We start from the raw sequence: 22,778 nt of genomic DNA on the forward strand, positions 1-22,778 counted from the left end.
ATCCCCTCCGTACACAGCCCTCCTGTTGCCAGCTGTCCTGCTTCTTTCACAGTTGGAATGGTGAGCTTTTAAGAGTCCAGTACTCTGCGTTTCTACTCAAAGGTAAGCCCCATTCCAGTCAATGGGACTTACTCCCAGGAAAGTGTGGAGAGGATTGTAGGCTAAATCTCATGCTTTGCTTGGTGGGAAGGCTTGCTTGTGTCGTGACTGCCTGCACCATCTGGGGGGGGGGGGGAATTCAGCAAACACTCCCTGAGTTTTTTAAAGCAACCCCCTCTGTTGCTACCACAACTTCCCCTGTGTGTGTGTGTGTGTGTGTGTGTGTGTGTGTGTGTGTGAGAGAGAGAGAGAGAGAGAGCTCCACCTCATTGCACATGTTCTGGTTACACAGGGTTTTCCGGTCCCCTCTTCAGCCTCCGCTGGCTCAGGGGTTCCAGGAATGTTACTGTTCCTTCACAAGGGGAACCTCTTCCATGGCTCCAGGGCTATTCCCTGCCTGGGCGAGGCCGAGCCTTTCTGCAGTGTTTTGGGATGCCTGGAAACAGAGGGAGATGCCAGCACAGGGCAAAGGTGTGTGTGACTTTCAGTACCCCTACCCCATTCGCTTTGAGATAAAGCCACAGATAAAAAATCCGTGGATAAATAGGCTGCACCTGTACTTCTCTGGAATGGTTCTCCACTCTGCGAGGGGTTCTGCTTACATCCTGCCATAATTTTTTTCCCTTAAAGAACCTCTCTGATTGGGGTGCAGTTAGCCTTCATGCTCTCCTGGAAGGACACACCACAGGCCATAGAAAGTTCTACCTGCACACCCAGGAGATGTTCCAGATACCATTATTTGTCCCAGAATGTCTTTATAGGGCAGGATTATCTCCACTGGATGGTTTTTCTACAGTCAGTTCCAAGCTGGTTTCTGGAAATACTGCTCCAAGTGTTGTTAAAGTGCAATTGTACTCTCTACTCAAATTCTCTGAAAACACTCCTGAGCAAAAATCCAAATCGGAATTATGCTGCCTGTCCACTGATAAACAGGGCTATCTAAATGTAGCATGAAGTTGAGTACATTATTGCTGGATCACATTCTAAGAACTGAAATACAATAATAGAGTAGAAATGTAGGTATTACAGGTGAAGCCGGTTTATCAGCAGATTTTATATTCATTGATTTATTTATTTATACAGGTATTTATATCCCGCCTTTCTCTGGTCGTCAGATTTCTCCTCAGACTTTAATCCAAGGCGGTTTTCATAGGCAGGCTGTTCTAAACCTTACAATTGAATAGTTCTAGTCTTTCATAGAACTCCTCATTCCAGCTGGATTCCTTCCCTGTCTGGCCTCTCTCTGGCCCTTCGCATCCCACGCTCCACCTGACGGCAACTCCTCTCTGCCACCGAGGGTCAACTCATCAGTGTGTCGTCAGTTCTCGGGTACTTCCGGTTGTTTCAAATTGGCAGCCTCAAATCTTCAGGCATACAAGGTGGCAGCTCTACCAACTGAGCCAGACATCCTGCCCCCTGATCTGGACCTGTGTTGAGCCAGACTTGGCCCAAACCGAACCCTCCAAAGGCAACCGGAGCTGTGCTCTGGAAGGTTTCCTTTCTTTTCTTTTCTTTTTAATATTCTCTTTATTTCAAGACAAAAATATTAACAAACACAAACCCAGAAAACCTAGAACATACCACAGTTAGCAAGTCTAAAACACAGAACAGACAGACAAAAGAACAAAAGAAAACAAAAATAAAAATGAAAACGAATATTAAAAATTATGTAGCAAGTGAGGAGTCCTAAATCTAAATTACTTTGTTCTTCTACAGAATCATATAACGTGCTAAGTGTCATATCTTAAAAGTCTATTCGTTATTTCTAAAAAACTTTCTCAAATTATTCTTAAAAAATAATTTTTCCCATTCCTTTCTGTATCAATTATTTATTGCTTATTTTATTTTCTACAAAAATTTTTTTATCTCTGTATCAATTATCTACTCATCTAACCCATCATTCATTAGACCAATTTTTCCCTTCTGCGCAGGAAGTCCATGAATGGTTTCCAAGTGACCATAAAAGTCTCCGGCAAGATTTCTGAAGCCCGCAATGGCTGAGCACATCTGCCCACGGCCTCTGCGGGCTTCAGAATGGCTAAAAAGGCAACAACAACAAAAAAAAGCACCTTTAACTTTCCAGAGGGAAACTGGAAGTTACATTTTATTTTATTTTTTCTGCCTTTTTAGTTATTCTGAAGCCCACCAAGGCCGTGGGCAGACATGCTCAGCCTTTGTGGGATTCAGACAGCCTTCTGGGGGTGACCAAAGCACAGCTCCACTCTCCTTCAGAGGTTTAAAAGGGGCTGAAATTGCGGATTTCATTATCCACGGTTTTCAGTATTTGCAGGGGGTCTGAGAACCGAGGCCCCCACCAGTGAAAAATTCCTTATTTACTCACAGTCTACTTCAGTAAAGCAAAGTCCTTCGTTTTTTTTTTACAATTAAGCTCTTCTGTCTTTGTTCAAACTAACAGCACTGGCTTATATGCATCACTAAAAGCCTCACATCCCAATCCCAAGCTGCCTGGGGTGCGCGGCTGCAGCAGCGCTGAGAACAGCTGTCGCTGCATCCTGCACACCTCAGCCTGCCGTGGGCGGTGCCTCAGGAGAAGGGGACTTTTGTCCACCCTCTCTCCGCCCTCCCCACACCTCCCCCCTCCCCGGAACACCTCCTCCCGCCCTCTCCCCACCCCTGCTTACTGTCCCATGGCTCGGTGGTCCGTGAGACCTCTGAGCAGCGGAGGGCAGGTGCCCACCAGGCGCTAGCCCAATGCCGGCCAGTGCTGCGCCAGCATGGGCACTGGCCCAGCAGTAAGCCTCACAGACGTGCCTTACGGCACGTTTGCAACATTGTGCTCTGGCGGAAAGCCAGAGCACCGAGCTCGGGATTGGGCTCTCACTGATTTCAATCGAACTTACTTTCAGGTATACACTGAACATTGTGGGATTTACTTCTGAGTAAATATGCACAGAGAATTATGCTGTAAGAATTTTGCTTAACTCTCTCAGCAGTTCCAACAGATTTTTTAGCTTTGACTAGTGTGAACATTTAAAAGAAATGTAAATGTGCTATCATTATATTTTTATTAGACCACCAAGTTTTTTAAATGATCACAACTATTCTTATTTTCAGTAGAATACTACACTTTTACACACACACATGGAATTGGTTAGCAACTGATGATCCATTATAGACATGGATCACGCCTTTCCCTCTAAATAGTCCATTTTTCACATATTTTTCACATTTTCACAAGGAGCTCAGGATAGTGTACATGGTTCCTTCCCTCCCTTTTGTCCTCACAATAACCCTGTGAGGTAGGTGAGGCTGGTAGAGAGTGACTGGTTCAAGATCACCCAAGAGCTTGATTGCTGAGTCAGGATTTGAACCTGGGTCTTCCAGGTCTAACTCCCAAACCACTACCATTCTTTCAGTGTTTATAAAGTCAAGACCAAAAATGGAGACACTTCTTTTGCAGTGACAAAAGAAAGGAAACATTTATATTCCTGCATTCTGGGAAATAAATAATATGCTTATGAAAGAAGCTCAACTGTTTTTCTGTCACGATCAAGGAGATTATGATTATGGAGAGCCTTAAGGATGTTGCTCAAGGGACTTCTGCTTGAACTGCCTCTTGTTCTATTAGGTTTTTAATCCAGCTTCTTCACCATTGCAGAAACAACACTTAAAATCCTCTTGGGTATTACAAGTTGGAGAGTTGTGTAAACAGTGCGTAAATTCTTGCTATTTAATCCAATTGCTTGTTTCCTTTAAGATTTAAAAGATTAGTTAGTGACACCGGAAGACTGATGCTGTCCCTACACAAAGATGGGAAAAAGATAACTGCTCAACCCCACCTACTCTAGACAGCAGCATGGGTACTACAACACAACAGTTCCCCCCAAAACAATCATCTTTCCACCTTCCATTTACAGTTCTTGCTGTATTCTTTCTCCCAGTTCCCCTCCCAATAAATACACATGCATTACATAAACGGCATCAAAGCACTGATTTCTTAACCTACTGATAATCTGACTCCACTGGTTTAATTCTTCTCTCAAAACTGTTAGTAAACGTCCTGCTTGAGTCAGGACAGGATTGGATTACAGCACATATGGCTAGTGTCCAGGTCTGGCTATTCCAGAAGGGAGGCTAGAGGTTGTTCAAAGAAGGATAGGGAGCAGGAGAGAAACATTTCAGAGCTGGGCTTTCATACATAGAGATGCTGTCCACATCAACACTGGAAAAAACCATCTCTGGAGAGATATGAAACTGAAACCTACTGCTACTATTAGAACAATTACTCCACCAAGATTTAAAAAAAATCTGACTTTAAATATACTTATCTTACAAATACTTAGATCAGATTACCTCACAGGCTAAATACTATTTCATTTATGATCCAGTTTTAATAACAGGCAAGAAGGAATAATAATGTCCTAAGTTCATGACTGCCCTTCCCCTACAGTAAATTCAAAACTAAGCACTCCTCATACTAAGTTTTTTCCCATCTTAGGGCCCAATCCTATCCAACTTTCTAGCACCAGGGCAGCCGCAATGCAGCCCTGAGATACTGGAACAAATGTTCCCATACCTTGAGGAGGCTTCCAAGACTGCCTCCCCAACACAGGAAGCAGTGTATACACTGCAGGCACTGCAGCACCAGCACTGGAAAATTGGAGCAAAAGGTGAAACGGAGCAAAACCATAGCAGGGAAAGGGGGCTTTAGTAGACTTGGCTCAGGTTGTAGAAATAGACTGCAAGCCCAGTGAACCACCAGTTATGGCAACACACTGTCTATAAGAATTAAACTGCTTACAAGAACCATTTTGTTCAGGAATGCACCATGGCAACGGAAGATAGGTTCAAGATGTTCCCAAGTAGCCTAAATCACATACAGATGTACATACATTACGCTCAGTCAAAATGAATTAAGGCAAAAACACACACAAGAAGAGAGATGAAGAAAAACAAAGCATGCAGTAATATTTTACATACCTTGCAGTGACACCTGTTGCTTTCCACGATAAGAAATCCGGAAGATCAAAGAAGTAGCCTGCTTTTTCCCAGCAAGACTCTCGCAAATTCTGGCATTTTTTGTTTTTGTTTTTGAAAAACACAGATATAAACACAGAGTTATAGTCCATTGTAATATTTAAAACAAATTTAAATCATATGCAATTATCTAGAACAAAAATCTGTATTTTTCCCTAACGGGAAATACTCAGCATGTACCTGGGTCATTCCTATATTGATTGAACTGATGTGAGATTATGTGGTTCTCACTCATACCTTCTTTCCCAACATATGCCACTGACAAGAAACCCAACTATTTTCTTAGGTTGTTTTTTCCCCAAACCATATTTGCAACAACCACAGGCTAAATGCAAAGTTGTACAGTATTATTACTATTCTCCTAAAACTTTACCTTCCTGAACATATCCTGGATATGTTTGCGTGTCATTCTTATCCACTCCTATGATCACCATTAAGCATGTGAGTCAAAATCGAGAGCAAGTGTGTGGGTGGGGGTGGGTGGTGTTTAAGCCACAGGCCTCAACACAAAAACAGAAAAAGATATAGGCTTAATCAAAGATTAGATGCTTTCAGTATTTTTTCTGTGATGTCTGGAAGAAGAACAGAGCAATTTGGGTATTATTTGGGAACTCATTTGCAGAAGGGGAAATACCTTAGTGACAACCAATCACTGCATTAACATCAAAACTGCAAGAACACTTGGAGACTTTGTCACCTCTCTGCTACTGAACATAAGAACATAAGAACAGCCCCACTGGATCAGGCCATAGGCCCATCTAGTCCAGCTTCCTGTATCTCACAGCGGCCCACCAAATGCCCCAGGGAGCACACCAGATAACAAGAGACCTCATCCTGGTGCCCTCCCCTGCATCTGGCATTCTGACATAACCCATTTCTAAAATCAGGAGGTTGCGCATACACATCATGGCTTGTACCCCATAATGGATTTTTCCTCCAGAAACTTGTCCAATCCCCTTTTAAAGGCGTCTAGGGTAGACGCCATCACCACATCCTGTGGCAAGGAGTTCCACAGACCGACCACGCGCTGAGTAAAGAAATATTTTCTTTTGTCTGTCCTAACCCGCCCAACACTCAATTTTAGTGGATGTCCCCTGGTTCTGGTATTATGTGAGAGTGTAAAGAGCATCTCCCTATCCACTCTGTCCATCCCCTGCATAATTTTGTATGTCTCAATCATGTCCCCCCTCAAGCGTCTCTTTTCTAGGCTGAAGAGGCCCAAATGCCGTAGCCTTTCCTCATAAGGAAGGTGCCCCAGCCCCGCAATCATCCTAGTCGCTCTCTTTTGCACCTTTTCCATTTCCACTATGTCTTTTTTGAGATGCGGCGACCAGAACTGGACACAATACTCCAGGTGTGGCCTTACTATAGATTTGTACAATGGCATTATAATACTAGCCGTTTTGTTCTCAATACCCTTCCTAATGATCCCAAGCATAGAATTGGCCTTCTTCACTGCCGCCGCACATTGGGTCGACGCTTTCATCGACCTGTCCACCACCACCCCAAGATCTCTCTCCTGATCTGTCACAGACAGCTCAGAACCCATCAGCCTATATGTGAAGTTTTGATTTTTTGCCCCAATGTGCATGACTTTACACTTACTGACATTGAAGCGCATCTGCCATTTTGCTGCCCATTCTGCCAGTCTGGAGAGATCCTTCTGGAGCTCCTCACAATCACTTCTGGTCTTTACCACTCGGAAAAGTTTGGTGTCATCTGCAAACTTAGCCACTTCACTGCTCAACCCTGTCTCCAGGTCATTTATGAAGAGGTTGAAAAGCACCGGTCCCAGGACAGATCCTTGGGGCACACCACTTTTCACCTGTCTCCATTGTGAAAATTGCCCATTGACACCCACTCTCTGCTTCCTGGCCTCCAACCAGTTCTCAATCCACGAGAGGACCTGTCCTCTAATTCCCTGACTGGGGAGTTTTTTCAGTAGCCTTTGGTGAGGGACCGTGTCAAACGCCTTCTGAAAGTCCAGATATATAATGTCCACGGGTTCTCCCGCATCCACATGCCTGTTGACCTTTTCAAAGAATTCTATAAGGTTGGTGAGGAAAGACTTACCCTTACAGAAGCCATGCTGACTCTCCCTCAGCAAGGCCTGTTCATCTATGTGTTTTGAGATCCTATCTTTGATGAGGCATTCCACCATCTTACCCGGTATGGATGTTAGGCTGACCGGCCTATAGTTTCCCGGGTCCCCCCTCTTTCCCTTTTTAAAAATAGGCGTGACATTTGCTATCCTCCAATCTTCTGGCACCATGGCCGTTTTGAGGGACAAGTTGCATACCTTAGTCAAGAGATCTGCAACTTCATTCTTCAATTCCTTAATAACCCTTGGGTGGATACCATCAGGGCCCGGTAACTTATGATCTTTAATTTATCAATGTCTGAAACATCTTCTCTTTTAACCTCTATCTGACTTAACTCCTTGGTCAGGAGGGGCCATTCGGGCAGCAGTATCTGCCCGAGGTCTTCTGCCGTGAAGACAGATGCAAAGAACTCATTTAATTTCTCTGCCATCTCTAAGTCTCCTTTTATCTCCCCTTTCCCTCCCTCACCATCCAGAGGGCCAACCGCTTCTCTGGCGGGTTTCCTGCTTCTAACATATTTGAAGAAGCTTTTATTATTCCCCTTAATGTTGCTGGCCATGCGTTCCTCATAGTCTCGCTTGGCCTCCAGTATAAACTTCTTACATTTCTTTTGCCACAGTTTATGTTCCTTTTTATTCTCCTCATTAGATTTCCATTTACGGAAGGAAGCTTCCTTGCCCTTCACAGCCTCTCTAACTTGGCTGGTTAGCCATGCGGGCACCCTCCTGGATTTAGTGGAACCCTTCTTTCTTTGCGGTATACACCTCTGCTGGGCCTCTATTACTGTTGTTTTAAGCAGCCTCCATGCACTCTGGAGAGATTGGACTCTTTTTACCCTCCCTTTCAACCTCCTTCTAACCAGCCTCCTCATTTGAGGGAAGTCCGCCCGTCGGAAGTCAAGGGTTTTTGTTAGAGATTTGCCTGGTATTCTTCCCCCAACGTGCACGTCAAAACGGATCGCAGCATGATCACTGTTCCCCAATGGCTTAGTAACGTTTACATCTCTAACCAGGTCCTGTGTACCGCACAATATTAAATCCAGAGTCACCTGTCCTCTGGTGGGCTCCGTGACTAGCTGATCTAAGCCACAGTCATTTAGCACGTCAAGAAATCCGGTTTCCTTATCGTGACCAGAACACAAATTGACCCAGTCAATATGAGGATAATTGAAGTCCCCCATGATTACAACCCTGTCCCTCCTTGTCACCTCCCTGATCTGTTTCCTCATTTCAAGGTCCCCATCCGATTTCTGGTCTGGAGGACGATAGCACGCCCCCAGTATTATATCGCTGCACAAGCCTGGTAATTTAACCCACAGAGATTCTACAGTGGAGTCGGACCCACCTTCAATCTCTACTTTGCTGGATTCTATCCCTTCCTTAACATAAAAGGCCACCCCACCTCCAACACGTCCCTGCCTGTCCCTCCTGTAGAGTTTATAGCCCGGGATTGCGGTATCCCACTGATTCTCCGCATTCCACCAGGTTTCCGTTATGCCCACTATGTCAATATTTTCCCTTGTCACCAGACATTCCAGTTCTCCCACCTTTGCTCGTAGACTTCGGGCATTCACATAAAAGCATTTGTACACGGAATGACCCAGGATGTGCTGCTTATTCGCTCCTTTGTCCCCGCATCCTCTCATTGTGCCAAACCATCTATCACATCCCATCAGCCTACCTTTCCCAATTTCTTCTCCTACTCTGCCTTTGTCTTGTTGTTCTCTAACCTCCCCATCCTCATCCCATAGGGATGAGGAGTCCCGAACCGGATGCCCCTTGGCTCCTGTCGGCCTTCCCCCAGGGATCAGTTTAAAAGCTGCTCTGCCACCTTTTTAATGTTATGTGCCAGCAGTCTGGTTCCATTCTGGTTCAAATGGAGCCCGTCCCTCTTGTACAGGCCCCACTTGTCCCAAAAAGTTCCCCAGTGCCTAACGAATCTAAACCCCTCCTCCCTACACCACCGTCTCATCCACGCATTGAGACCCCTGATCTCCGCCTGCCTAGCTGGCCCTGCGCGTGGAACAGGTAGCACTTCAGAGAACGCTACCTTTGAGGTCCTGGCTTTCAGCTTCCTGCCTAAAAGCCTAAATTTGGCCTCCAGGACCTCCCAGCTACACTTGCCCACGTCGTTGGTGCCGACATGCACCACAGCCGCTACCTCTCCCCCAGCACTGTCTACTAGCCTGTCTAGACGAGAAGTGATGTCCGCAACCTTCGCACCAGGCAGGCAAGTCACCATGCGGTCCTCACATCCGTCGCAAACACCCCTCTCTATGTTTCTAATAATCGAATCCCCCACTACAAGAAGCCCCCGACCCCCCTCCCACCGAGGAGTATCCCGAGTGCGCTCGGATACGGGCCCATCCCCTGGAGAAGGGGTCCCCCCTAGGGGATTGTTTCCCTCCTCTCCAGGATTACGTCCTCCAGTCCCAAGACTTCCCACCCGGGCAGCCGAGGAGCTGCACGCCTGAGGTTGGGACGAAGCCTGATCGTCCCCGGAAGTCTCCCCACGGTCCTCCTCTGCCTGCCTGTGCTTCTCCAGGTCGGCCACCAAGGCTTCAAGGGAGCGGACGCGTTCCCTGAGACCCTGGAGCTCCTTGCACCAAGGACACACCCATGACTTATACCCCAGAGGCATATAATCATACATGTGGCACTCGATGCAGAACACTGGATAGCCCCCACCCTGCTGCTGGCTGTCTGACTGCATAGCTTTTTTGTTGTTGTTGTTGTTTTATTTAGGGGTCCTTTTATAAACCCTACACTGGATAGCATCCCTCTTCTCAAGGGAAGAGGAAGGGCAGTGTATGGGGCCCTGGCCTCCTCACCCTGCTGCTGAACTCGCCCAGATGCTAAACTCTCGTGCCTTACCTGGCACTTAGTTCACGAGGCACTGGGTTCCCAGAGGCCACACACGTCTGCAGAGAGCCTCACGCGATGGCCGGCCTAGCTTTACACTCCTGGCTGGCTCCTCCTCCCTCCTTCCTTCCTGATTGAAAGGGGGCTGGCCTTCCCAGGTGAGTTTACAAAAGCTCAGGAAGACAACAAGGCTGCTGATGGGTGTGACCTACTCTGCAGGCTCCTGAATGAACTGCTTGGATTAGCCTAATGGGGCTCTTAATGGGTTGGGAATTGGCCCTTCCTAGGTTCTTTCCCTCCTAGTTCTGTTTTCTTAGGCTGGACTGTTTTTGTAACCTCAAGCTAGTTTTTATTTGGGTTTGTTTAATTATTTATTGCTCTCTAGATCCTGTGTCCTGTGTCCCAATTTACTGACCTGTTTAGGTTATGTTCTAACTTAGATTAAGTTTAACCTGGGTTAGGTATAGGTTTAATTTAAACAAGTAGAAAAACCTGCTTTTCACTTTATCCTCTTCCCTTCCTTCGATTAGGTGCTACCTTAGGTGCAGCTAACTTTCAACTTTGATTTAAATGCCTGACCCTTGGGCTCTTACTCACGAGTAGGACTCTGCTCTTACTCACGAGTAGGACTCTGCTCTTACTCACGAGTAGACCTATGTACCTCCCTTAGGTGCTAACTTTCAATTTTGATTTAAGGTTGATTTAAAGGTAAGGTTAAGGTTAGAAGACAGGGAGTTAGAAAGTTAGTGGGTGCACATGATGTCTGAAAGGTCCCCAAACTGGTTTTGAAAGTGATAGTGTTCCCCTGATGAAAGTGTGACAGCACAATTCTTTGATTCTGAGTGTGCCACCAGCTGCACTTGACCCTTTGACATTTCCATGCCCTACTCTTCTTGTATTTAAAATAGACAGCTCTGAGTAAAAAAGAATGTATTCTGTTTTATCTGACGATGCCTCATGGCACTGACAGTCTAGCAGGAGAAACTATAATTGCTGCTATGATCAGGATCTAAAAAGAAAACGAACTGGGGGTGAAGTACAGTCAACCAATGCAAGGTCAGAACTGTTGAACAGCCTTTGAGTAACCTATCCTAGTCTCCTTCAGTAGAGGCCAGAACCAGAGAGACCAAGGCAGAGTAGCCAAATTAGTTAAGATTGAGAGTTACTGATAGCAAGCAGGGCATGTTTGAGGATTAGATCCTATCTACAGCATGCTCCTCTCATGGCTATTCAGGGCCTATAAGAACAGACTTATTGGTCAATAATCATGTAACCCAACACAAGCACAGCTATTCAGCAAAGAGCAAAATACATAGTCACTGGCTGCACACATCTCCAAAAACCACAATATAGTACAATGACCCCAAAATGTGTGCCCTTAAGAGAGTATCCAAGTGATTCATTCTTGGCAGTCCTGAAAGTGATTTGTCATCACACAAAGAACATCAGGCTCTGCTATGTGCTTCCACTTTCGGACAATCATCTCCATGTATTCAGTGTTAATTATAATTCACTGCTTTATTTGCGCTACCCCCACGCAATTAACGAGTGTTCTGAAATCCCGTGGGAAGGCCCTTTTTAAAAACCGCCTCAATGCAGCAATTCATACCCTGCATCTCACCCACCATAGATAGCTACAGGCAAAGAAAATTAGTTGAGTCACTCTGTTTTCCTGGGGACCTCTGGGCTTTCGTCTCCCTGTTCTCCCTTGCTCCACCAGATTCCACCCACTGCACTGTAATTCAAAAAGCCTCATTAGAAGCCTTTTGCTGCTAAATGGCCAAACTACATGTTACGTTTAATGTACAAGTCTTTGTGAGCTTTCTGAATCACATAATTGCCCCAAGATGCATGCTGCACAGTCAGACTTAACATTACTTTCATGGTTATTGCCAGACAGCCAATCATGGTTGTTTGGTAAAATGTTCCAATGTTCCACAATGACATGCCAAGTATACTTTTTGCCAATGCTATTTGTAAATCCCCACTCCCATTTTGTATGACGTCTGTCCTCCAGTCTGATTCAATGTTATTAAAGACAAGCATGCCCTTACTCAGAAGTAAGCATCAATGTATCCAATGAGGTTTCCTTCAAATCACTTAAGGCCTAATCGTATTCAGACATGATGGCACCAGCACAATGATTCTAAGCTCATCTAGGCAATGCCATGCTGGTACAGCTATCCCAGTAATGACTGTGCAGCCCCTCCCAGTAACACCCCAACATTTATGGAAACCCCGACACATCCCATCCATCCATCCAATCCAAAGTTGGAGAAGCAAAATTCAAACTGGAGAAGTTCCAATGCACACCTCAGTCTCTTACTCACTATGCTACACCAGCTTTGATAGCAACCTAACCCAGCATTGAAAGTAGCTGCAATACACTTCTCCCTCTTCACCACTGCACTATCCCAGCAATCCAGCATTTGCAGTTACTGTCAAATGACTGTCCATCACAGCATGCACTCTTGCAAATGAGTTGCATTAGAGATCAGGTGGACTCAGTAATGGACCTGCCATTAACTAAAAAGGGGCAAATGCCCTGGGTACGAAGCTCCATGTGCCTCTCAGTCCATGCGGACACTTCTCTGAGGCTCCAGACATGAATGGAAACTGTGCTTCCGGTTTACCGGAAGCACAGTTTAAGACTTTGGGGAAACCTCAGGAGGCTTTCCTGGTGTGTTCTGGAGTTGTATGAGGCTCTGTAATGTTGTGGTGAGCAGGGGGACGGATTCACGCATGGGGTGGCATCTCGCGGGGGGGGCTGCCATCACAAACCCTTTCCCTGGACACGGGGCTGGGGAAGTCTGCCACTGGGTAGGCTCCAAGTAAATTTGTTCAGTACACACACACACACACACACGTTCCTAGTTAATCAGCACTGGAAAAGCATCAAGAATACTGGATGAAGGAACTCACATTCTGCACCAGTCAACATGCACAATTGTAGCAGGGGATTGAACATAATGTCATGGAGCACTCTAGAATGTAGCAAAAATCAAACATAATCAAACACTCTTAGGAGAGACTGAGGGTCAAGGTGGTAGCAGGAGAGAACAAATAGTAAGTAGACAAAGTGGCATTATGCCAAGTACATCTAAAAGGACCATCACGGATTGCTGACAAATCAAAACAGCTCAACAAAAACCAGCCTCCATGCAGTACATGTAAAAAGAAAAACATGCCAGTCAAATTCCAACTGTGGCACAATTTTCCCACTCAATACGATAACTTGAGGATAAGTGTGGACTCCAGCACCACCCTACCATGCCAAACAATCACTTGTACCCTGACTATTCCACTGCTTGAGAGGACGGCTTCAGTGGTGGGGAGGGGAAAACCACACACCCTTGCAACTCTTCTTTCCTCTTCAACTATCTAAAGAATGCTTTTGACAGAAGGAATTCACAGCATCTATGTTTTGCAGGTTACTGTGGGTCAAAGGTGATTGAGGAATCTGGTTTATTTACACTGCCCTTCTCTTCTTTCTCAAGCTGCTGTTCTTCATGCCTCTTGATTTTTTCAAACAAGACAGCAATTACAGGGAAGTTGTCCTCTGGTTATTAATTGCCAAGGTATTATGCTCTGGCCTTTTGCCCTATGAAATAAAGCACTGGAAGGGATGACTCCTTCCCCCTGCCCCCCACCCCAAATAAATGAAGTGTGAATGAGGCATGTTATATTGGATGTGTTTCAAAACTGTTCTTATTAGAGTACATGAGCGCATGATCCAAGAACAACCGAGGAACACCCATTTCCAAATTAATTACGGACCTGATGTGTCCTCAGCGTGTTACAGCAAAACTGGTTTAATAGAGAGAATGCATTTTAGAGATAACTGATATGCATCATCATCATGGAAAGAAAACATAACAAAGGCCTTTTGGCATAAATAATAATAAGGCTCTACAACCAGGGTTTAAACATACTCATGAGAAATGAGCAGTGAGAAAATTCATAGGTGAGTGACAAGCAGAAGAGGATACTGAATACATACCACCAGCGTTACATGAATACAAATCACTGAGTAGATATCACCAGCAATTTATGTTACCTTCAGAATGTAGGAGCCATGGAAATGCCCCTTTCATACCAAAAAAGTCACATAAGAAACCTGAAGTCATGGGCGACATGTGCATAATGGCTCCTTCCCACACCAATGTCGCTCTAGACTTCAGGGCAATACAGATTGTGCCTCTATATCCATAGGGAATTCATTCCCACACACCGCCCCCCAGCAGATACAAAAAACTGCAGATAACAAAATGATTTCCAGCTCACTGGGGCTGCAAAATGTGAATCACATCCAGAGCCATTCTGTGGCCTCTACGGGCTTCAGAAGAGCCTCCGGTGGCAACCAGAGCACAGTTCTGGTCACCTCCTGCAGAGGTGCAGGTTGAGCTAAATCTGGCTCAATGCAGGTCCAGGAGATCCACATTGAGCCAGATCTGCAGATAAAAATTCTGCAGATAACTAGGTTTAATCTGCAGTTGTATCAGAAGATATTGTAGACACCTTTCACAAGACAGAACAGGGCTGCCCATCTCCTGCAGCACCGTTTCACACAGGGCTCTACATTGCGGGAATGTATCTTCTGTGCTATGGGTTGTATTATTGTATGCTGAAAGCAATGAGCCATTATTTATTACAAATGTGTCAAGGTTCTTACAAAGACACAACAAAACAAAGACATTAAAATCTATTTACCGGACTAATAAGTGCATCTCATGTACTTGGACTGCGCTGTACATAGACTTTAGTGTCAGCTTCTTCTAACAATTTAACAGAAGCAGAAGAAAATGACTAACAACTTGATCCTATAGCTTGTGGCGCTGGCAAAACAAATCCCACCAGATCAGACACTATTGTCTGGATGCCAGAAGATGGCACTATGCCACATTTGTGGTGTAGCACTAGTAATGGAAATGATCAAAACCTAGCTAAGCAAAGTTCTCTCCCTACAGATTTTGGTGCATGGAAGCTCTTTCAAAAAACTAACTTGCTTCTGGTTCTGGAACTGACTCAACAGTCATTGGCATTACTCTCTTTCTCCTGCCATAGTGCTGTGCAGTAGCCACAAGAAAGCTGACACAACCCTATATGGATTTCTTAACGACACGAGATGAGGTAGTTGATTTTCCTGAACTTCTTTGGGTAAAAGATGCCAAGTTCACTGTTACAGGCTAAGACTCTGCAGTCACAGCTATAGAGGGCAGCCTAAGTAAGATGGATGTTTTCATGTGAGTGCTTCACATTAAATTTTATACAAAATGACTAGAAACAAAAATCATGGCATAGTGAGGAACTGAGAGTCACAGAAACCCACTCTAAAAGCAGAGGGGCTTGCTTGGGCTGTTGAAAGAACTCTGTGATGTGATTAAACAGCATATTGACGACATCAAATACATAGAACTAGCCATACAGATTACTTGAGTTCTGCCTAGAAGATCATCCTCAAAGAAAACTACAACTAGGCAACGAGAGGCATCTGAAAGACGAAGGGTTCAATCCTGAGCGCTCCTTTCAGCTGGCACAAGTCCCTTGGGCCAGCCAAATTGTTCTGCGAAAGTGCCATAAAGTACTCACACACCACTTTTTGGGGATATACGCCGGTGCATGAATGTGCGCTGGCTTTCCTGCTCCGACGCGAGCCATGGACCAGGTGAGTTTGTGTTGGTAGGGGTCAGGGGGACATGAGGAGGGCAGGGAAGAGGCAGGAGGGGGGCGTTTTGGGGTGGAGGTGGGCATTCCTGGGGGCAGGCAGGGGCAGGAGGAGAAGGGGCCAGGATTCAACACTTATGGTGGATCCTAGTCCCATTCCCAGGTGGCCCAGGGCAGTCCTGGGCTGCTCAGATTTACACCACCGGTTTAGGTGGCACAGATCCAAGTAGCCCCACTAGGGCTGCTGCGGCTTTCCCCGGGAAAGGGGAAAAGTTTCCCCTTGCCTTGGGCTGAGCCACAGCCAGATCCAAACTTGTGCTGGATACAACACAGGCCCACCAGCCAGCCTGTTTTTGCTACAGTCAAGATTGGGCTGTCCCAGGCTTATTGTGACATAAGTTTTCATGGACAAGAGACCACTTCAACAAATGCATTAGGTCTTAACTTTAGTTAGCAAGTTTTTTTACTTCTTTAAAAAATATTACATACACACACAAATGGGGTGGTGGTGGTGGTAAACAGTAGGCCAAAAGGCCATGAAATGCAAGTGGTTGCAATAGGTTCTTTACATTTCTAGGCAATGAGAAACTACTCATTGGCATAAAGGCATCTGAGAAAATCATTTCACTCATCTTGGAAGAAAAATGAGATCAGTTGGAGACTTTTTAATTTTTTTTAACAAAGAACTACAGACACTCTAGCTGCATGATACTTAAAAGAAATGTTTTTAATAGTGAATTGGGTGACATTTCATCCCCTTGAATGCTAGAAGCCAAAGATAGAGATCACAGCCAGACACCGTGCAGGCAGACACTGTGTAAACTTCTCTGCAAAGCTCTGCCAAGAACATCTCAGTCCCAATGCACAGCCAATCCCAAAAAGTTTGCCTCTAAGGAACAAGTAGCAGCAACACATTTAGAAGAATTATATTATTAAAATGTGACCTGAGGAAAGTGGAATCAAGGAGAAAATACAATGCTTGCTCAATAAGGGAACACTTTTCTCCTGTCTTAAGGGGTTGTCTTGTGCCGTTTAATCTCTCCTTCCTAGTTCTCACTATCATTTCAACATTAAATCTAAATTTTGTTAAAGGTTCTGATTCATACGCAACTAAAAGGAACCCAGTAATAAATACTAATATTTTTTTTGTATTGTACAAAAAAAATATACATTTTGATGGGATATGGAAGTATTGCACCTACCATACATTAAAACCTGGACAGAGAGGCTTCTGAACTTGACAGTAAAAGATATAATAGTATTTAATAGTTGTGATACCACAACTAAGTTCAATGGAATTTGGTATGAATTCTTAAAGTTCTTTGAATCCTGGTTTTTAAAACTGCTCTCTTTATTGATATGCCTGGTGGATCTCCTCCTCCTCTTTCCCTTCTATTCATAGTCTTACTCTGTCCTCCTCTCTCTTTCTCTGTATTTTCTCAGTTGGTACATGGGAAGGTCAGTATTCCCCTAGGGTTGTTTGTTTTGCATTTTATTATTAGTAAAAACAAAATCAATAAGCTTTAACTAAACTAATGCTACCAATAACTTACAGTGCAATATATGCATGTTTACTCAGATGTAAATCCTATTGTGTTCAGTGAGCTTACTCCTAGGAAAGTATGCATAGGATTGCAGCATTAATTTCTTCCTGCCTAAGCATGCTTATCAGGAATATACAACATAATTCATACATAAGAAATTAAGATATAGCTGAATATACAGATGTATAATAATTGATGTATCTGAGTTCTTGGAAAGAAAAAAACAACACCATGGCTTGATACTCGAAAATATTCATTAATATCTCCACTTGTTAGTATAAGCTATATCAATCTGAAATAGGACTGAAAATTTTTTTAAAAGCTTTTTTAGAAGCCGCCCAAGTTTGAGGGTGCAAATTCAAAAGCAACAATTAACACATTGGAAGTTAGGATGCAAATCCCAGCTTATATATGGATCCATTACAGGATCTTGGATTATCCTTGTAGTTCCATTTCAACTCATCTTTCAAATGGAAATGTAAACTGTAAATGTAAAAAATGTAAATCAGAATTGTAAGTATCACAAAATTTCATTTTCATCATACTGTATATGGACCAAGCAAGTCCATAAATTCAACCACCATGCTCATACATCCTTTTTACTCCAGAATTATTGTTGTACAATAATTATGACCCTCTGGATCTGTATACAAATTTAATAATATAGTTTTTGTAATCCTTTCTACTCATATGAATCCATTTCAGAGAGAACAATAAACCATTATTTAAACATTACAGCAAGAACAAAAAGAATGCTAAAGTGAAAACTAAACCACATGAACAGATCTTGAAAATATAATAATCACCCTGAACTATTTCCAAACAGTTGTGTTTTTTTTTTTAAATTCATCATTTTCAAATGTTCAGACTCTCTGTTAGGCTTGGCATCACGGATCGGCTACCTTGAGCCCCTGCTGGGGGACCCAAGGCCATCAAAAGGTCTACTGCTAAGCTCTGAAGGTCTGCCCAGTGCCCATCTTAGTTAAGTGGTACAACACAATTCTCAATGGGAAAAGCAGCATTCCATTCTCCAACCGTTCCTATCCCCAGAAGGGCACCCAGAAACCCCTGAATCATCACAGGGATCAAGGTCTTCTTGATTCAGAGGATTCAGAGGGCACCTGGTGGAACGAGCTCACTGGTCAAGAGCCCTCACATGTAGGCAGTCCTGCCTGTAGACAATCATTCTGACCTGCTGGTCAGTTCATTCTGCATATTCATTCTGCTTAGTCTCATCCCTTTCTTCTCCAGCACTCCATTTAGTGATCTTCTCTGGAAGACCTTCCTTTTGTGGGAGAAGCATTATGAGGCACTTCATATACACGAAGAGCAATATAATGTTCAGTAAACGCCCTTACTAAACCAGAGATGCTCAACCTATTCCACAAAGCACAGCAGTATGCTAACCAATATGTGGCCCTGAGAATAATCCCAGTCCTCTGTTCCAAATCACCTGGGAAAGAGAAACTATAAGCCAATTCATTTTACTAGGCACAGGTTGTTTTGTACTGGCTGGCAGACATAACAAACAAATCCTGTGACCTGACCACTGGGTGGTGGACTAGTGTTGCAGAAGTTCCCATTAGCTACTCCACATACACAACATCAATCTTACATCTTCACACCCACTTATTTCTCTCTGTGGCCACACTTCTCTGCTTGGGGCTATGAGACTAAACATTTTTGTTGGCAAACTCCATTTGTTGATATTTCTAACTCCCTTTTAAAGAGAAAGTATGAAACCCAAGCTTTTCCTAAAACTATTATAAATAATTAGAAGGCCGCTGAAGTATGCAACAGAAGCTTAACTGAATATTCACATTTCATGAGGGGTCCACAAGCAATGCTAATTAACCCCTATTAACATGAATCTGTCACTATCACTGTCTGCCACTTAACTTCCTTGACCTTCTCTAGCCTCTCCCACCCCCCAACACACACACCATCACGTTACTCTATGATGAGAGTCAGGGAAAGAGACTCCAGCTGTTGTAAGTTGACAGGGGGGCCATTTACATTTGGACTTCATTAAGAGAAAGAAAGCATCATTGAGACCAAATGTACAAGCCAGACTGGTGGAAGATATAAAAAATTCAAGTGGCACACATTTTTTCCTTTCATCTGACAGTTGGTATTAAGAAGCTATATATCAGCTTGAGCTGCATGAAGTTCCAATAGAGAGAGGGCATTAGAATTTGACTCTATGAGTACAGTGCCTTCTGTCTCTTCAAGGGCTATAGTTCATACCCAACAGGACAGATCAGGTGGCAATTTCTGGTGAAAAGTTGAGTACTTTGCAACAACCAGTAGTCACAAGAAGCACAGAGCTGGGAGAAACTCCTTTTAGTAAGACAGGATTCTTTAGGTCTTATAATAAGAGGGGAAGAATAGAAAGTTTTATTTTTTTGTTATTCATTTATTTTATTAATAAATACATCGTCAATTGTCATGCAGTTTCACCTTTACTGGTGGATACCTTTGGATGTGTGGTGGGAACCATTGTAAAGACAGGAACATCAGTCATTCCTCTTGCTTCAGGAAGTGAATCTACCTACACTCATTCTGTTTTTAACACACACGGGCACACAAACACAAAACACACATGCACACCTTATCAGCAACACTAAAAGAGAACCCTGCATAAAATGTCATATGTTTCCCTGGACATGTTCTCAAATCAGACAGCTATGGTGTTCTTCTAGCATACCTACCACAGGCTAAGAATTTCCATGAGGAGACAACCAAAGGTCAGTATACTCTGTCGCCAGCAGTGAGTAGTTAGATACTCCCGAGGGAATCGCAAGCAGGGGATAATGGAGGTGCTTATTCTCTGCTTGTCCCTAGAATTTGGTAATCAGAGGTACGCGTATATTGCTACTGAAATTAGAACTTCCATACTAAAGGGCGCAATCCTAAGGCACTCTTGGGCCAGCACAAGTCCCAACCCCCATTCCCAAGCACTGCAAAGTGGCTTCAAGCTGCTCTGCTCTCTCAGACTTATGTCACCTCAGGATGTGGCGCAAGCTGGGGGAGAATCTTTGGGGCTGCAGTGGCTTACCCGGGGGTAAGGGGAAGAGTTTCCCCTTACCTCTGGTTGAGCCACTTCGAGGCCCTATCTTGCACTGGATACAGCGCCCTCCTGGCCTTCCTGTTCCAGTGCAAGATAAGATTGCACTGTCAGTCAGCGCCTATAAGCCATGATAGCTACCCACCAAGAACCTGCTCATCACAAGCAGTAGAAATGAACTGCACAACATAATCATGTGTTGGGTAAAGAACTACATTATGTTTGTCCTGAACTTAATGCTAATCCATTTCATTTGATTTTTGTATTGGCAACCTTCAGTCTCGAAAGACTATGGTATCGCGCTCTGAAAGGTGGTTCTGGCACAGCGTCTAGTGTGGCTGAAAAGGCCAATCCGGGAGTGACAATCCCTTCCACACCGGGAGCAAGTGCAGTCTGTCCCTGGTCTGTCTCCCTGGCTATGGGCCTTCCTTCTTTGCCTCTTAGCCTCAGACTGTTGGCAAAGTGTCTCTTCATTTGATTACTCCTACTCTAAGAAAAACAAAGAAAATTTAACCCTGTTCGGTGTCCAACCTTTCTCCATGCTACATGGCTGTCCATAATGTCCACAACTCTTTTTACTTTCTACTGAGCAATAACATCACTGTTATATTATGGCCTTTGCCCATGAATAAAATTTGTATTGTATCCAATTCATGAGGGAGATGCTCTATCCTCTCCCCCAAAATCTTACCTAGCAACCTAGCATAACAGTATTCTTAGATGGAGTGAATCTTAAATTGTGATGCTCTATCAGTTTATGTCAATTTTTATAAAGCTCTAGTGTCCTTCAGGAATGTATTGGGAGAACTTCAGTACCAGGAAGAAAGTCAACCAATTGCCTCATCCGTTATCAGGCTTCACAGGGTGCAGCCTGCTAATCTTCTGGGCTCTACGTCTATAGTACTGTGGAGTCTGATAATCCTTTGTGCCACAAGAGCCAAGGAAGGACAGGAAAAGGACAACTTTTAGGGAGACAGATTTGCCACTGAGCACAGGAGCTTTCCCTTGATATATACACTTCAGAAAATGAGGGCACTACTACAGTCATTCTTAAAATCTTGCTTGCAAACTCTGAGAAGGACACACATGCACACAAATACAGCTCTATGAGAAGATGGTCACAGTACTTTCCAACACTGTAGGCTACATGAACCAGTGGACATTAACCGCATTATGCCCTATGGCCATATTTGTGCTAGGATATAAAATATTCTTTAGTAGTAAATTATGCAGGCTTAACTTCATTTTCCTAAAGTCAAATATACAAGATGCCAGGTTCTCTACAGAGAATAAAGGCTTTTACAAAAGTCAGTAATGACGAGAAGAATCATGCCAGGAATCTAACAATTCAGAAATAGCTAATGTAAAAACCGAGAAAAAACACCTTCCAAGAGTTTAATTTGGTTTTTGCTTCTGCCAATAGTTAGAACTCCATTCACTTTCAACAGAAGAGTTCAGCATTGAATAAACTTTAGCATATAGGTTAGAAATATCAACACTTCTTGTCTATTAACCAAAATCTGTTGCATTTTTAGATGTACTCACTTCTTTAATCCACAGCAACTTAGGTGGTTGCATCTCAGCCGACATCACACCACCAACATAGCACAAGACATCGTGCTGTGTCCCACTGATGTGTGTCGCTTGATTTGCTGCACGATGGTCCATCCACATGATGATGTTTCTGTTGCATTTTCCTTATAACACAAGGTCAAATTTTCCAGTTTAGTTATGGTTTAAATAGAGAAATGTACCAACCATCAGGCAACACAAGAAATTCTTTGACCCTTAGTGAAAATTTGTTTATGATTAAGGAGCCTAAGCCCCAGTTCTGACAATTATTTCACCTCAGCAAGACACTGCCAATTAACATCCATTTTACTTTAGGGAAAGTTTGGTGACACTTCTAGTTTAAAATTCTTGCCCGTGAAGAAACCAACCCATGTAGATATCCTAGAAAACTGTGCTATTGTTCCAAACCATTGTGGGACAGTACTCCACCTCTACCCTAATTACATAGATTAGACCAGTGGTTCTCAAATTTTTTAGCACAGGGGCCCACTTTTTAGAATGACAATCTGTTGGAACCCAGCGATAGTGATGTCATTAACCTGGAAATGATGTCATGGTTAGAAGTGTCATCATCAAGTCAGAAAATTTTTAACACCCTCAATATGACAAAATTAAATCAAGTAAGTAAGTAAATTAAAAGTTTACAAAAAGTATATGTTTAGAAATTGATTTAAAATAGAGAATAATCCTCCTAACCCTCCCAAGCAGTTTAAACAAACAAAAAAATTTTTCCCAAACATCCCAAAAGCTACAATCGTATCCACACTTATCCAGGACTAAGCCCCATTCACTATAATTCTTTAATGGCACAATCCTAACCAGGTCTACTCAGAAATAAGTCCTATTTTGTTCAACGGGGCTTACTCTCAGG

The 22,778-nt window shown here is 43.7% G+C and overlaps 1 protein-coding gene across 5 annotated transcripts in view; it reads right to left on the minus strand.

Annotated features, from left to right (window-relative positions):
- The window catches only part of FGGY (FGGY carbohydrate kinase domain containing), a 199,388-nt gene that overhangs the window by 151,704 nt on the left and 24,906 nt on the right, over window positions 1-22,778 (minus strand). For all 5 annotated transcript variants that reach the window (XM_066625344.1, XM_066625345.1, XM_066625347.1 and 2 more), the window contains 2 exons: window positions 21,881-22,032; window positions 5,041-5,129 (listed from right to left, as the gene is read on the minus strand). In XM_066625344.1, coding sequence (XP_066481441.1) covers window positions 5,041-5,129; window positions 21,881-22,032 — 241 coding nt within the window. The remainder of the gene's footprint in view (window positions 1-5,040; window positions 5,130-21,880; window positions 22,033-22,778) is intronic.

The sequence above is a fragment of the Tiliqua scincoides genome, chromosome 4 (genome assembly GCF_035046505.1).
Source record: "Tiliqua scincoides isolate rTilSci1 chromosome 4, rTilSci1.hap2, whole genome shotgun sequence".
Classification (NCBI taxonomy): Eukaryota; Metazoa; Chordata; class Lepidosauria; order Squamata; family Scincidae; genus Tiliqua; species Tiliqua scincoides.